Below are 14,815 nucleotides of genomic sequence, written 5' to 3' on the forward strand. Positions count from 1 at the left end.
GCTTCAAGAGAGCAGAGCTCCCCCCTTCCCCAGCTCCCCGCACCCATCCGGGGATGGAGAGGTGGGAGAAGTCCCTGGGCACATGCATGGGGAAAGGGCTGGGGCAGCTTAATTTGGGCTGGAGGCCACCTCGGTGCGCTCCATCCATCAGCTGGGTGTCTCCATCCCTCAGCTGGGTGTCCAGCCCGGGCTGGTGGAGGGTGGTCATCGCCCAGAGGCTCACACCGCTGACTCTAGAGGGAGCCGGACGCCGGTGCCGAGCAGACACACAGGATTTTAGTCCGCCAGATCTCAGGAAAGAAAGTCTGAGCCCCCCGGGCATGCAGGGCTTGGGCCACCTGCCTGTAGAGCAGGGTTAGCCACCCCTCTGGCCCCCACCTCATCCGCCTCCTGCGGCTCCCCAGCAGCTCTTCGCAGCAGCAAATCTCACTTCTATTTGCAGCCAGGTTTCCTTAGGAAGCCAGGCGTATGAAATCACACTTTCCATGTCTGTCTGTCTGTCTGTTCGCTCCCCTCACCTCCCCCCAGTTTCAGCTAAACTTGCCAGAGGGGTAGAGATAGTGGAGAAGGCCAAGTCCCTACGAGCTTCCTGAAAAGAGCTGGAGAGATACCATTCATGCACTGGCCAGGAGCTCAGCCCGTGTGGGATGCCACAGTCCCAAACAGCACCCTGAGCACCCCGCTGCAGACCCAGGCACAGCCAGGACATCTGCGAGCTAGGAACACGTGTGGATCATGGCATCCAGCACTTGGACTGCTCCAGGTTATCCACAGTGCCCATATCACACACCATTTGTGTTGTCCAAGAGGAATGGGTTGGTCCTCCAGAGATGCCCAAACCTTGGAGGACACTGGGCTTTGTTACAAGGCGTGAGTTTCGTTAGGATGCTGGAGAAGAGGGGCTTTTCCCCCAGAAGCCAGCAGGGCTGTATGGACCCAGCAACAAAACAGAAAACCAACTTCTGTCCTAGGTGCGATGCCAGGGAACTGCAACCCTGAAGGTCCTGAGCAGAGAAAGAAAGGTTTGGACAGTCAGAGAAATGGTTGTACCTCTGTGGCATCAGCATGGTGCTGTGGGGACTCCTGAGAGCAAGGACACGAGCCAAGTCCATGCTGTGCTGGGTACAGCAGTGCCAAGAGAGCAAACCTGCTGCAGCCTGGCCAGACCCAGATCAGACATCTCAGGAGCAATTTACAACCAAAGACCTCAAAGAGCTCAGTGAGAGTTGGGTAAAGAAGAAGCAGGCAAAATTTCCTCGGCTGATCACTGCTGGTTGGTGTTGGCATTCAGGGATGCGAGGATAGAGTGAGCGCATCCCCAAACATCTTGAATGCAAACCCTGGCTCAGGGGAAGCTCTGAACTCCCCAGCTCCCCAGCATTGGTTTGGAGTTGTTTATGCTTCCAGAGAAACAGGGCTGGTGGGTACGAGAGGGTTCAACTTTCCTGGGGAGGTGCTGGGGGGGGGGGGGGGATTCATGGCTTAACCGGTGGGTTCTGGCTCTAGAAATGCTTGGCTGTGCCCCCGTTTGGTTTAACTGCTGGAAAAGGGGCAAAGCTGCTCTTGAAGAACCAGCTGGAAGGAAAAGGTGAGAAGGAGACACGTATCAGACGCACCCAAGCCAGCACAGCTGCCTCTCTTTGGCGATGCCCAATGCCCCAGCCACGCAGCCCAGCTGTTTTCTCCCGGCTGCCACCACCACTCCAACGTGCGGGCGTCCCAGCGTCCCCTTTGGGAACAAAAGCACACCTCTTCTCTTCGGGGCAGCGAGAAAGAGCCCGAGAACACCACCGGGAGAGCACCCAGAGGACCCCAGCCTCCTTCAGACCCCATTTCCATCGCCTGCCTCCCGGTTTTCCAGGGATGAGAGGAACGGCTTCAAGAGAAGCACCAGCGAGAGGAGCCCCCGAAATCAGTCGCTCGCACCCACACGCCCGTGACCTTGTGGTTTTACTACGGCTTTCCTTTCCAGGCTCGGGTCCTCTCCCTGGTGCTTGCTGCATTTCTCCAACGCCTCGGCCGCTCGCATTTTCGCCCCGGAGACGAAGCCGAGCGGCGGGCACGGCTACGGCTGGGGGGGGTGGGGGGGGGAAGCAACAAGGCTACGATGAAAGAATTAAACTCGCGATGACGGAAGAGCCCCAGCCATGCTTCCACCTAGACAAAGCCTACGTGATGAGCGCTGCCGAGCGCCAGCCCTTCGGGGAAAGGCACAGCCGCTCGGGGAAAAGCAAACGGGGATTTGGGGATTTTCGGCGAGGGCTGCAGGTGCCTCCGGCCACTCGCCTCGGGACCCCTATCAAGGCGGAACCCCCCCCCCCGCTATCCCCGGGGCTGGAGGCGAGGCAGCCCGGCTGCAGGCACCGCCACCCCGCCGGGCGGAGGCACGGCTCCCCCCGGGGGACGATGCCCGTAAGACCCCCGGCTTGGGGGGGGGGGGCTCTCTCCGGCCCCCTCCCCGCTCCCGCACGCTCGACCCTCGGGGCGAAAGGAGGCACCCCCCCTCCCCGCGGGCGCGCCTCCCGTCGCGACATGTCGCGACTGGCCGGCGGGGGAGGGAGGGAGGCGAGCCCCAAGCGCCTCGCCTAAAGGTACCGCGGCTGGCTTGCAAAAAGCATTCCCGGCCCGGTGAAGATGGGGGGGGGACAGCAGCATCCCCCAGCGGCTCCCCATCCCCATCCCACCTTCCCCCATCCCGGGGACCCCCCCAATACAGCTCCCCCCCCCCCCCCGATGCCGGGGAGGGCAGGGCGAGGGCCGGGGGGTCGCGGACCTACCTGTCGGGGGGTTTGGGGAGGGGAAGAAGGGAGGGGGGGGGAGAGCAGCAGCCGGAGCCGGTTCAGCAGCGGCGGGGCATCGCGGCGGGGCGCGGGGTGGCGGAGCCCCGGTGCGCGGCTGCGGCGGCGGGAGGGCGGGCGGGAGGAGGAGGAGGAGGAGGAGGAAGGGAGGGAGGGAGGGTGGATGAAGGGAGGGAGGGAGGGAAGGAGAGAGGGAGGGATGGAGGGAGCGCACACACGCACAGCCCCCGGGATGCGCTCAGCCAGCCCGCCCCGCAGGCAGCCTCCTCTCCCTCCGCATCCCTCCGGGGGCTGGGAGAAAACCGCCGGCCCTCCTCCTCCTCCTCCTCCTCCTCCTCCTCCTCTTCTTCCTCCTCCTCCTCCTGCTGCTGCTGCTGCTGCTGCTGCTGGAAATATTTCCCGATTTCCTCCTCGGAGCGAGGGACTTTGAAAGGCAGGGCTGGCTGCGGACCCACCCCCGGCCGCCCTGCCCGCCCTGCCTGGGGCAGCCCCCAGCCCTGCCCCGCTTGACCCCGGGTCCCGATCCTGCCCCCTTGCAGCTTCCCGGGGTGAGCCCGACCCCATTTGCACCCTGCAGGACAGAGGGAGCTGCTGGCAGGCGCTGCCCCCCCCCCGTACGCCCTCTCCTTCCCCCAGCCCTGGGTTAGGAAGCCCCAGGAAGGATGGTGCAAGGGGTGCCCGTGTTGTTCCCATTGCTGTTGTGGGAAGGCAGCAGGTTTGGGGTGTCCCAAAGGGCCCTGGTTTGGGGTTCAGCCCTCCCCTTCACATCCCCAGCATCATGGTGTTTGCACAGGGCTGTGGGTGCCGTGGGGCTGTGGGGTGACAGGCTAGGGGTCTATGGGTCATTTAGCATCCTCCCAAGACCTGTTTCTGGCCACCTCCAGGCCAGCCCCTGAACTTTCCAAGCGTCCTGTCCCCACAAGAGGGTCAGTGGGTTTGGGAGGCCCTGTGGGAAGCCAGCAGCCCCAGCCAGCCCGGAGGAGATGGACTTGGTGCACCTCAGGTTGGCCCAAGCGCCCTTCCTGCGGGCAATTCCCCTGCCGCCGCGCCTGAGCGGCTCCTCCACCCTCCGCTGGCTCCGGCGAGGAGCAGATGAACCCGTTGTCCTGCCCTCCAGGCAAAACTGTGGGTTTAGGAACTTAAAATAGGACCAAAGCTAATAACCCTTGCACTGGTAGCCCCAAGTACCTGGTGACCTTACGTGGCCCTCCGGCTCAGGTGCAACATGAACCCGGGAGAAGCAGAGCCACTACTGCAGCTCCTGCCCCGTCCTACACCTTCTCCTCCTCATCCAATCCACCTGTAATTTATGGCTTGTTTGTGGACTTCATTTGTGCTTTTCTTTCTTTCCTTTTTTAATTTTTTATTCTAGTCTTTTCTGGTGGGGAGGGTGACATTTCCACATCACTGTTTTCTGCCAGTGGGGATGGGAAACTGCGTTTCTTTGGTTGGGATCTGGTGTCGGACACGGATAACATCCCAACACCCTCTTTTAAAGCTCTTTGTGATGAGGTGACGGACCAGCAAGCCAGCTAGCTGTTATTGGCGGTACAGCTGCGATCGGTATGTAGCTCTGGTCTCACTTTAAGAGCTTATTGCCTACACGCTGGATGAACATAATTTCCAAATCACTTGGCTTAGAGAAGACACTTTTTTGTGTCCAACAGCTAACTCTGACTGTCAGCCTCACCTCTTTTAAACTCTTCAGGGGAAGAGCACAGCTGCATCTGGCCACGCGTGGTGATCGGATGGGACTTGATTCTCCCACCAGGGTGACTGATGAAGAGGGAGCACAACTAAACGGGGCACCAGACCCGGCTCCGGACCTGGCTGTGTCTCCCTGGTGCTTGGTTTGGCAGCGGCTGCGGGACGCAGGGCGCTGCACAAGGAAAGCGGCTCGCCCGCAGCAAACACAATCCCTGCTGATGCTCCTCGCCCTGCACGCTGAAATCTAATCGCTGCAACGGTAAGCAGTGCGGCTCAGATTTTAATTAGCTGTCAGCCGTGAAGCTCTCCCGAAAGCTCCCCGTTTCCCTCGATTGTGTTGCTGACCTACTTCCCAGCTGTCTCACTGAACACGGAGCACAACTCCTCGGGAGCACCAGGACGCCAGCTCTGCTAGCTGGCGAGCTGCTCCCCAAAAAGCCAGGCACTTCCCCAGCCCACCTCTCCCTGCCTGCCCCCAGGCATGCTCCTCTCTCCCAGTGCCTCCTGTCCAGACCCTCAGGAAGGCTGCTCCATCCTAAGGTTGTTTTGGGACATCTGTGGAACAGGGGTTGAAGAAAACCAAAGTCTGTCAGCATTTATGGTGGTGCTCGCTAGCCCATGCCTTGTATCACCCAGCTTTAACCACATGGGACAGAAAAGGTGAAAGGAGATGTGGCGTTATCCCATCCATACCAGACAGCTGCCTTCATCTGCTTGGAAAGATCTTGATTAGGAGGGATGTGAGGCTGAGAGGCTGGCAGAAGGTGTCTCCCCACTCTCCAGACCCTCACACACACCTTTCCAGGCGCATTCAGACCTTTGTTTTTCAAAGCCCCCAAGTGAAAGGTGGAGCTGGGCTGTGAAAGAAAGAGTCTAACTCAGGGAGTATCTCCCTTTCCTTCCCTGTCTCTCTTTGCAGCCATGCAAGCGAACACCTACCATTGCAAACACACTTACAACCACTAATTAGCAGTCACAAAATCATGGAGCTTCTCCTGCCGGTGCTAACGAATGGTTCATTCATTCATTCATTCATGCACACCCACAGCTCTCTCCGACAGCAGCCCGCATCTCTCTGCAGTCGCTGGAGGAGGTTTCTGGGTATTGTCTACATACGCAGAGCAGAAAGACGATCCCTCCCTGTGAATACGGGAGTCACTGGGCTGTGGAGCCTACAGGACAGAGTGGTGCAGGCCAACTCTCCACTCAATACTTTGTGAAGACGCATGAACTCCTGCATGCTTTAGAGGAGGGGGACACAACCCCCCAGGTACTCCTTGTATGAGAAATTCCTGCCTTAAATTCCCTGTAAAAGAGTTGAGTGGCCAGGGAAAGGGCAGTCTTTGGCCCAAACACAGCACAATCATCCGTCCCACCACTCTTTCTTGGCCTGATCTGGAGCATCCCCTCAGTGGGATGCTTGGGTTTCTGCTCCGGCTTTTCTGGGTTTGGATAATGCTGGAGGATAACCAGCGAGCCCTCGTCGGTTAGTGCTTAGTCATTTCCGTCCTTGCTTTCCTTGAGTCCCTCAGGAGATGCCAGGGAGATCCTGCAGGAGCAGATGGGATGTCACCTCTGGCTTGCCATCCATCTGTCACCGCTCCTCGCTGCAGCAGTCCTGAGCGCGCGCCCGCTGAACCTTCGCTGGCTCCTCTCTGCATGTTCTTGGCAGGGACCTGGAGATCCCTGCGAGTTGTATTTCCAAAAAAGATGTTCCTAAACATAGTTTCCAGCAGTCTGAGCATTCACTTTCACTGTCACCTTCACACCTGCCTTTGCTGGCTGGAGGATAAATCAGGCACTTAGAAATGTGAGGGGCGGCGTGGGACGCGGTGGTGAGTAGGAAGGGCAGCTCTGTGCTGTACATCTTCTGTTTCTCTTTAAGCTCTCCAGCTTTTTCACCATATCTGGTACAGTCTGAGGTCTGACGATCCCGGGGAGCTCTGAACACACAGCAGTGGTCCACTGGCCAGGCAGAGGGCTTAGGTGTCGAAGGTGTCTTTTACCCCTGGAAAGCTGAGTGCTAAGACCCAGGGAGAAAGCAATATTCAGCGAGAGCATTTGGGTAAGTCTGTGAAAAATTGGCAGCTTATGCTTTGCTCTCACTGCGATGCTCTGGGAGGCTGCAGGGGTAACTTGAGAAACTCTGCTAGTGCCACTCTCCAGCTTTCCCTCGAGTGCTCCACTCCGTGTTTCACGGAGGTTTAAATAAAAAATCCAGAGCATCCATCGGTGGGCAGAGCACTCAGCAGCTTGGGAGAGCTTTTTCCTGGAGGAAGAGTTGACGTGTGGCAGACCAAAGAAGGTCTTTGCACGGGGAACCTCCTGGCTGGGTTGAAAGCAGAACTAGCTGTAGGGTCTGGGGATGGGTTTAGGGAGCCAGGGAACAGGCAGGGCTGCAAGTATTTTGCAAACGTCTAGTGCACAAAACAAGACACACGCTTTGAACGCAGCCCCAGAATCCCACTTCTCCTTTGAGTAGAAACTCAAAAGCCTTCTGGCAGCTGTCATTTGTCTCAGCAGCACCAACATCTCACTCCCGTCCCTGATCCACAGGCCAAAACCGCCTCCTAGCCTGAGTCACTGGAAAACGAAGGACCAGATGTCCCCTGCTTGACTGCCTGTCCCTTAACATCTTTTCCCACCAAAAATAAAAAAATAAAAAAATAAATCTTTAGCTGTTACAAAACTGCAGAATACAGGAACTAGAAATGCAGATGCAAGGTCAATTAATTGAAATAAATTTCCCAGTGAAAGCAATAGCCTGGGGACTCAGCTGCCTCCAGAAGAGCATCCTGCAAGGGGCCCTGGAGGAGCAGTGTGCCAGCTCTGGGACACCACTACAAAGGAGCAGGCACGAGCACTCCCTGGTTTTAAAGCACCAGCTCTTTTCACAGCCACCCCAAGCCTGCCCTGGCCTGGAGAGAACCTGGCTGAACAACAAGAAAAAAAAAATCCCCTCCTCTCCCCCAAATAAAACAAAACCATGATTAAAATGTATCTGATTGGTGAGTTCTCCGGGTTTGCCTTCTGTTTTTGAAACCCCAAGTTTTCGTGTTTTCCAGTTTACTTGGTAACCAGAAGGGAGTTAAAAAAAAAATAATAATGAGAGAGATGAAATATTGGCATGTAACCCTGTGCCTCTAGGAGCTGGGACTCGAAGAAAAAAAACAAAGCACAAATACCACGGTGATGTGGCAAGACCTGGAAAGCTGTGCATTGCCAGCTGAAGACTGCGTGATGTTTCCTCGGTGTCTCCAGTGTCACATGAGGCCACCACACCCCTCATTTGATTTTAATGCCACGTTCCCATGGCTATCAGCTGGCAACCAGGGGTAAATCAGACGTGGAGCACGGCTCTGGCTGCGGCCCCTGGCCGTGCAGGTAATTTGGCCTCCTCTGCACCATCTGCCTGCCAGCCCCGAGCCAGGCTGGGTGCTCCAGGGAGAAGAGACCTTTTCATTAAAAGCGAGAAGGGATTGACCTCAGCTGCGTCGGAGCACCTTATTTATATTTTATTTATATATTCCGAGCTGAGAAAGCAGCTGGAGCACCTTGCAAAAAACCCATCCCATTAGACAAGAGGATGTGAAATGACTTCTCTTAAAGGGAAGCTGCCTGGTCTTCCCTCTAAGGGGCTGTAACGGGTGCTGCGCTGCCAGGGCGGCCTGAAATCTTCCTTTCCTCCTTGCTGCTCCAGCTCTGCCTTCCTCTGCCTCAGCCCTGCCTCATCTCAAAGAAAGAGGGGAGAAAGAGAAGAAGAGCAGATTTAACTTCCAGATAACCTAATGGCTATGTTTTTTTTTGTTTGTTTTTTTGTTTGTTTGTTTTGGGGTGGGGTGGGGATAAAGCCGGGATTTTGGAGAAATGAAACCGCACTGTTTGTGAGTCTGTGTTCTCCGTTCAAACCCCACTTGCCAGCCCTGTTCCCCACCTGGAATTTCAAACCTGGCCTCTTCCTAAGCTGTTCAGAGCCCAAAGGCTTTCGCACGGCTTTCCAGATTGCGCGGTGCCTCACCACAACAGCAGCTGGTACTTTGCCACCCACCTCTTGGTCAGAAACCCCCAGGTCTCTTGCGAAAATCTCCTGCTCGTGTGGGGAGCCGTGCTCCTGGCGAAACGGCCTGGGTTGTGAGGCTGTGCTCCCGGGTTTGTGATCGCAGAAGGGACACGGGGGGGTGTGTGTGTGTGAGCGTGCGCATGCGTGCAGATGTTTCCTAACGCAGATTGTGCAAGCCCCAACTTCTTCCCTCTGCGCTTCTGCTTACTCAGATGAACTCTTGCTCTCCTGCGAGCGCTCCCCATCTCCTCAGCGGGTGAGACAGTTTCCTGCACGTAGCTGTCAGTCTGGGAACACGGGCTGCTGCGGTGCTCGTGCATGTGCAGGCTGGAGAGCAGGGAGCAGAACAGAGCAGGGACCTGGGGATTCACACATGCCCCGGCTCTGCTGCCGCACCTCCTGCCCCACCAGGGCTTTCCTCCTTCATTTAGCTCCTTTCCACGTACATCACACACACTAAGAAAGCTTCTGGATGCTGCTCCTTCAAGACACCAGTGTGCTATTTCTGGTCAATTTGAGGCAGGGCTGTTGACAGTGTCTGGCATTTTCCTTGCCATCAGTAGACTCCAGAGCTAACAGCTGTGTTTATATGAGCAGAGGCATCAGGAAGGAGGGCAACAGCTGCAGGGCCACCAGTGGGAAGAAATAAGAGAAGTGAGAGATCTAGAAGACCTGATCCAAGAGGAAACATTGCAGGAACTCAGACTGTAACATCAAGAGAAGACATATCCTCACAAAGCTGAGGGAATAGGTGCTTCCCACTCCTACTATCTATAAGATAAGAAGTCAGGAGGTTAAATGACAACCAGGGAGTGTGAAGTTTGACATGAGGGTAGGTTAATCAGTAATGGCATGGCCAGCTGGATTGTCTGCAGAGAGGGAGAAGTCACAGGAAGACTTTAAGACCTGGATGAGCAAACCTCTTTCCAGATCAAGTGTCGGTGGCCCAGCTCCCAGCATCATCTCATCAGGAAGGTGTGTTGGACAGGTGAACAAGCAGGTGATGTGTGTCATTAACTCACTTAGCAACCTCTTCTGATAGCCTTTTGTGTGCACACACAGACATCTCGAAGCTTACCCAGATGCTCCCAGGATCTAGTGGCGCAGGAAGGCTTGTGTTGGGAACATTTGTCTGGCCACAGCGGTCCTTCTCAAATCCTTCACTCTCTGTCCTGTCCCACTGCCAGCTACAAGCTGAGGAATGCATACAAATGGCCTGCCCCTGCCCAAACTGCAGCACCAGGGCATTTCCCAGAGCAAGGACTAAGTGACATCAATGCAGGTTACTAAGCCTGGCTTAGGGCTACCTAAGATGCATCACGATGAAATGGTGTGAGAAGCCACCAGACACTGCTGATAACAATCAGAGGGGTAATATATATGAAGCTGACTTTCCCTGGACAGTTACAATCCTAACCAGATAACAGCATGAAAAATGGTAGAAAAGAGAAACATTGGATATAAGAAAAGCAGGGGACTAGCTTAATTGCTGGCCAAAGTAGAAATTACCAAGGAAACCATATGCTGAGTAAGAAATAAGTGTATACAGACAGCAAACTTGGGGCCAGTGAGGAAAGTGTAAATACGGGTCGATGGCTTGTCTGGAAGGAGATGAACTTGGTAAAGAAGCAGGACCTGGGAAGAGTAGAAGGGACAAAGACAGAATATAAAGTAAAGCAAGTACCATACTCAGGACCTATTGGGCCAGGGCTTTTGTTCAGCCCTGTGCTTAGTTGTGGCAGCGAAACATCAGCTTTATTAAGGTTGGAGTGAAGCCTGTCTTGTTCTGTAAATTTCCATAGGCCGCACACATCAAGGCACATTTCAAGATAATCACACTATCTGTTTCAAAGAGAAGAATGTTAAAGTCGGGTATGTTTTTATCAACAGGGACAGAAAACGACTAGCAAACACAAGCAGTGGCACAGCTCAAAATGCTTACAGACTTGTCCTGTTTTGTAGCATTCCTCTTTGTGCATCAAAACACGCTTAAAAACAGCCTGCTTGGCTATTTTTAAAGTACAAAGATTTAAACTAGGTATCTCTACATCTGGAAGGTCCAGAGGTTTTGTAGTGCCCCACCATGGAGGTACATTTTCAGGCATTTTAACGTATTGAGGCTCATACCAGGCACACGTGGCACAAGGTGCACATCCAGACAGGTGGCAAAAAAAAGTGGTTCTCTCTTTCAAAATGAGAGAAACTTTTAAAATTCATTTCCTTTCCAAGCTGTGCTGTGGACTAGGTCGAGCACAGCAGCAACAGAAGCGCAGGGCATCATGCAAGGGTCTGCTGTGGTGCTGGGGCTCATTTCTTTGGTGCTAAACCTCTGGGTAAAGTAGCCAGAAAGTTTGAGGAGAACATCTTTCACAGCTGTATATCTGTCTTTTTACAGCACGAATTGACACTACCAAGAAGATTTGGAAGGCCTGCTAGAATGTTTCCACAAAGACTTGGCTGAGCTGCAATTTTGAAAGACATAAAAGGGAGGTAAATTCTGGAAATTAAACCTATATCAACCCCTTAGTCAGGGTGGGGTTTCTGCCGTGTGCCAGAACATGGGTATAACACGTGGCTGACATCTGAAAGCTCTCACAGCAGGCAGCAGAGCAGCAGTAAACATGGTTATTATGGACAGTCGGTAGGAATGAAGACCTACTTATCCAGCTCAAGATGGGGCAATCCATAACATCTGTCTTGCTCCTGAATTGGGCATTCACCCTGGACAGGAGATGCTTTCGGAGCCTTGCTTCAAATAGCTATGCTCTGAAGAGCTGGCTAAATCCAGGAGGTCATCTTAGAATAATATTTGGCGGGCCGAAGTGACTTAACATTTAACATGCTTTAAAGGACCATATGGAATAAGTTACGCCAGAGTAAAACAAACACTTGTCTCTCACATCCAGTGTTATTGTTAGCAACTTATTTGACTGTGTGTATTTCTCAGCAGCGACAATGACTCACTAAATAACAGGATAATACCACGGATCGCTCGCATGTTGCGGTCTGCAGCCACAGGAAGGGTTTTACTTTTGCTGTGTACATGTTGGCAGCCCCGGCGCACTAGCAGCAAATCTAAATGTTTATTGCCGCATCCAGTGCAGAAGCACAAGGCCTCTCTGCTTGGAGCCGTTCTGTAAGCCCAAGGGAAAACGCGGGACATTTTTAATGTCACGCTTACCAAACTGCAGCCAAAGCAATAGGCTGTGAATTGGACACCAGGAGAGGAGATGTCACCTTTATTTTGCTTTCTTGTTCCAAAGTGTGGATATGGTGATCGCCAATGCTGGCAGTCAGCATGGGAGCAGGCTGTTCCAGAGGGATGGGCCTTGTGTTCCCTGTCTAAGGCCCAATCTTTGCTGCGGGTTGCTAATTTTGGACACGGGCATCAAAGCACGCTGACTTGGAAGGGTGAAGAGGTTGCAGGGCAAGAGATAAGAGTGGTCCCTCAAACCCTAGGCCTGTGCAGAAAGCCGAGAGAGGCCAGAGCTGCCTCAGATGGCCAACCACATCCCCTTGGCTGCTCCAGAAATCACGCAGGCTTCTGCCTGAGGCCTGACACCATGAGCCCCTGCTTGAAACACGGTGGATTAGCCCCCTCCATTGCCTCCACCAGGCTCCTGCCCTGCCCCTTGCTTCCTAATGCTTGTTGGATCTCTCACACCAAACTCGGTGTCTGTCAGATCTCCCTTCAGCCTGGTGGACCTCCCAGCCTGGAGGAACACTTTCAGGTGGGTTTCACTGGATGATCCAAGCCCACCTGCCATGGGGTTGAGGGCTGTACAGGTAGCCCAGGAGGGCAGCAAAGCCCTTTCTTTCCCTGGGCATTGCTGCAGGGATCTATCTAGCTGACAAAGATGGCACCACGACCCCAGACCAGTCATGTTGCAGAAGAAGGGTATCCAATACACCACAAAGAAGAGAAGAAAGCAAAAAGGGAGCATCCGATGTGTAAAGGTTTCCAACAGGGACTCAGGTAAGCCTTGGTGGTGGGGATAGAAAGGGGATAGATGTAGCTGTGCAGGCCACATTCCTGCCTTTAATGCATGTCGTTATTTTTCCATTTTCACATTTTCCTCCAGCTCCCCGCTTTTGCTTATGTAAGAGGAAAAGTAAAACAAGCCAAGTCGATGTTCCAGTGAAAGGAAGGACAACTCTGAGAGAGAGCAGGAAATGGTGTGTGCTGGTGTCATACGGGATTAGTCTGCAACCTCCAGGGCATGCTGCGGTCTGCAGGACAACCTGGGAAACATCCCAGGGACAAAACTGATGAAACTCATCCTGAACAGGATGAAGGGCTTGAAAGCACCGGGAGACTGGGGGGCAGGAAAAAGGCTTTACACCTCGTTCCGTATAGCCTATTCCCATGGGGATTAAAACAACCCAAGCACTGAAAAAGTCTATACCCAAACAGCACTCCTTGGCAGAAGAAGCTCTGGAGTATTTGTCTTCTTTGGGTATTCACAGACGAGCCATTAATCACTGTTAAGTGAGGGGCACGTGTCTTCCATGCTGTATTTTTCCTGAAATCCAGGCATTTTCTGGAATCCCAGTTCTGTGAGTGTCTCCCTCCTACCTCTGCCCACCTTTCTGCAGAAGGAAACACGCGGAGTTTTCTGGAGTGCAGCGTGTGGCTCTTCTCTGCTCACACATTTGGAAAAGGCCCAGCTAGAGACATCAGAAACTGAAACCTGCACTTCATGTTAGCAGTGTCAGAGTTCAGCATTCCAGGGATTTGGGAAAGATCCTAAAAGCAAACATCCCAAACTCAGGAGGAAGTTGAGCATTAAATGCAAAAGAAATCCAAATATGTTAAAGTATGGAAACCAAAACAACTTCTTCTTTGCCCTGCAGTGACCCTATGCAATAAGAATACAATTGTGATTAGATCACAGCAATGGTTGGAGCCCTAGATAAGAATAAACTCAGTTTTGAAGACCTCCAGACTTACTGCATTGTTTTGCCATGTTTTTCCCCCATGTGTTGCCAGAAAAATACTGAGTTCCTTAAAGAATGAATTCAAAAATGAATGTCAACTCATAAATTGCCTGATTTGCTTGTAAATTGGCAGAAAACACCAGCACTGCGTAAAGCTGTCATTTTGCTGCCTCCTACCACAGCAGTACATGGAAGATCAGAGGATGAGAGGGGGCGATAATGAAACCTCCTTCTGTTCATAGGATTGAATGCTGGGTGACAGCAAGGTCCTCTCCAAAGCGTGTGACCTCACCACCTGTAGTCAAAGCCCTGCCACCATGCAGGTGTCTGTGCATGGTTTCTTCTGGCTTTTCATTCCTCTTAACTGAGAGTTCTCCCACCCCTTTCTCTAGAAAAATCCACTTGTGCATCTTAGATGGAAAAACTCTGACCCCAAATGCCTTAACCTCAGCCAAAACCTTGTTGTGTAGCAGAGGAGGACCTAGAAATGCAGTTGTTTTACCAGGTGGCATCCTTCATCCACACACGTAACACTATGGCTCAGTTTGCTGGTGAGATCCTTAGTACCTAAAAGCTCAGTGTCACTCAAATGCATTAGAGGCAACTCATGTTATGGGATGGAAAGTTAGGAGCAATTCATGTCTCTAAGTGACCAAAACGGACAACTGGATTTAGACCAGATGAGGTTGATTTACTCACTTCTTCATACTGTGCAGTCAGCTATTTTATACCAAAGTTTTACAAAGAGGAAAAAGCTTGTGAAGCTGAATGGCTCACAGTTTAGCACTGTGACACCAAAAAAAATAAAAATAAAATAAAAAAATAGCAGTGCAGTTTCTCTAAAGCACAGATATGTAGAGGCATTCTCATTTTCCACATGAAATTCTGCTGTTATGCAAAGGGATTGTGGCCACATGTGCATAAAAGATGCTGGGTGGATTTGTGCAGCCATGCATGAGATGGCAAGCAGTGAGTGCCATGGGACACACGGCAATATTCACAGCCTGCAAACTCAAACTTTTCCTAAAATACCTTTCCTTCTGGAGGAGTGCCTGGGTTTTTGAGTCCCCTAGCAAAACCCTCCCCAGGCTGATCATTGTCCCTTATCCTGAAGATGAAAAGGAGAGAAAAGCGAGGTAGTGTTTTGGGAACAAGAAACACAAATAAGACAGCTGCCCATTTTCATGGGCTGTTTTTTGCAACATTACATTCTTTCAGGCCTCCGTTCCTCAGGCAAACCAGATTTGAATTGGCAAATGGGTCTGCAAGTGTCAAGGCTGGGAACAGGCAGGACTATCCTATAAACCCTTTG

The 14,815-nt window shown here is 52.9% G+C and overlaps 1 protein-coding gene across 10 annotated transcripts in view; it reads right to left on the reverse strand.

Annotated features, from left to right (window-relative positions):
* Positions 1–14,815, reverse strand: part of SLC8A1 (solute carrier family 8 member A1) — a 104,205-nt gene that overhangs the window by 86,802 nt on the left and 2,588 nt on the right. For 7 of the 10 annotated variants that reach the window (XM_072035375.1, XM_072035373.1, XM_072035370.1 and 4 more), the window contains exon 1: positions 8,554–8,900. The exons of 1 other annotated variant lie outside the window; for it this stretch is intronic. In XM_072035375.1, the coding sequence (XP_071891476.1) occupies positions 8,554–8,885 (332 nt within the window). In that variant the 5' untranslated portion in view covers positions 8,886–8,900. Of the gene's footprint in view, positions 1–2,777; positions 3,179–8,553; positions 8,901–14,535; positions 14,607–14,815 lie in introns of those variants that run through there. 2 more of the 10 variants (XM_038176431.2, XM_072035377.1) reach the window with 2 other exon arrangements.

Source organism: Anas platyrhynchos, chromosome 3, assembly GCF_047663525.1.
Source record: "Anas platyrhynchos isolate ZD024472 breed Pekin duck chromosome 3, IASCAAS_PekinDuck_T2T, whole genome shotgun sequence".
NCBI lineage: Eukaryota > Metazoa > Chordata > Aves > Anseriformes > Anatidae > Anas > Anas platyrhynchos.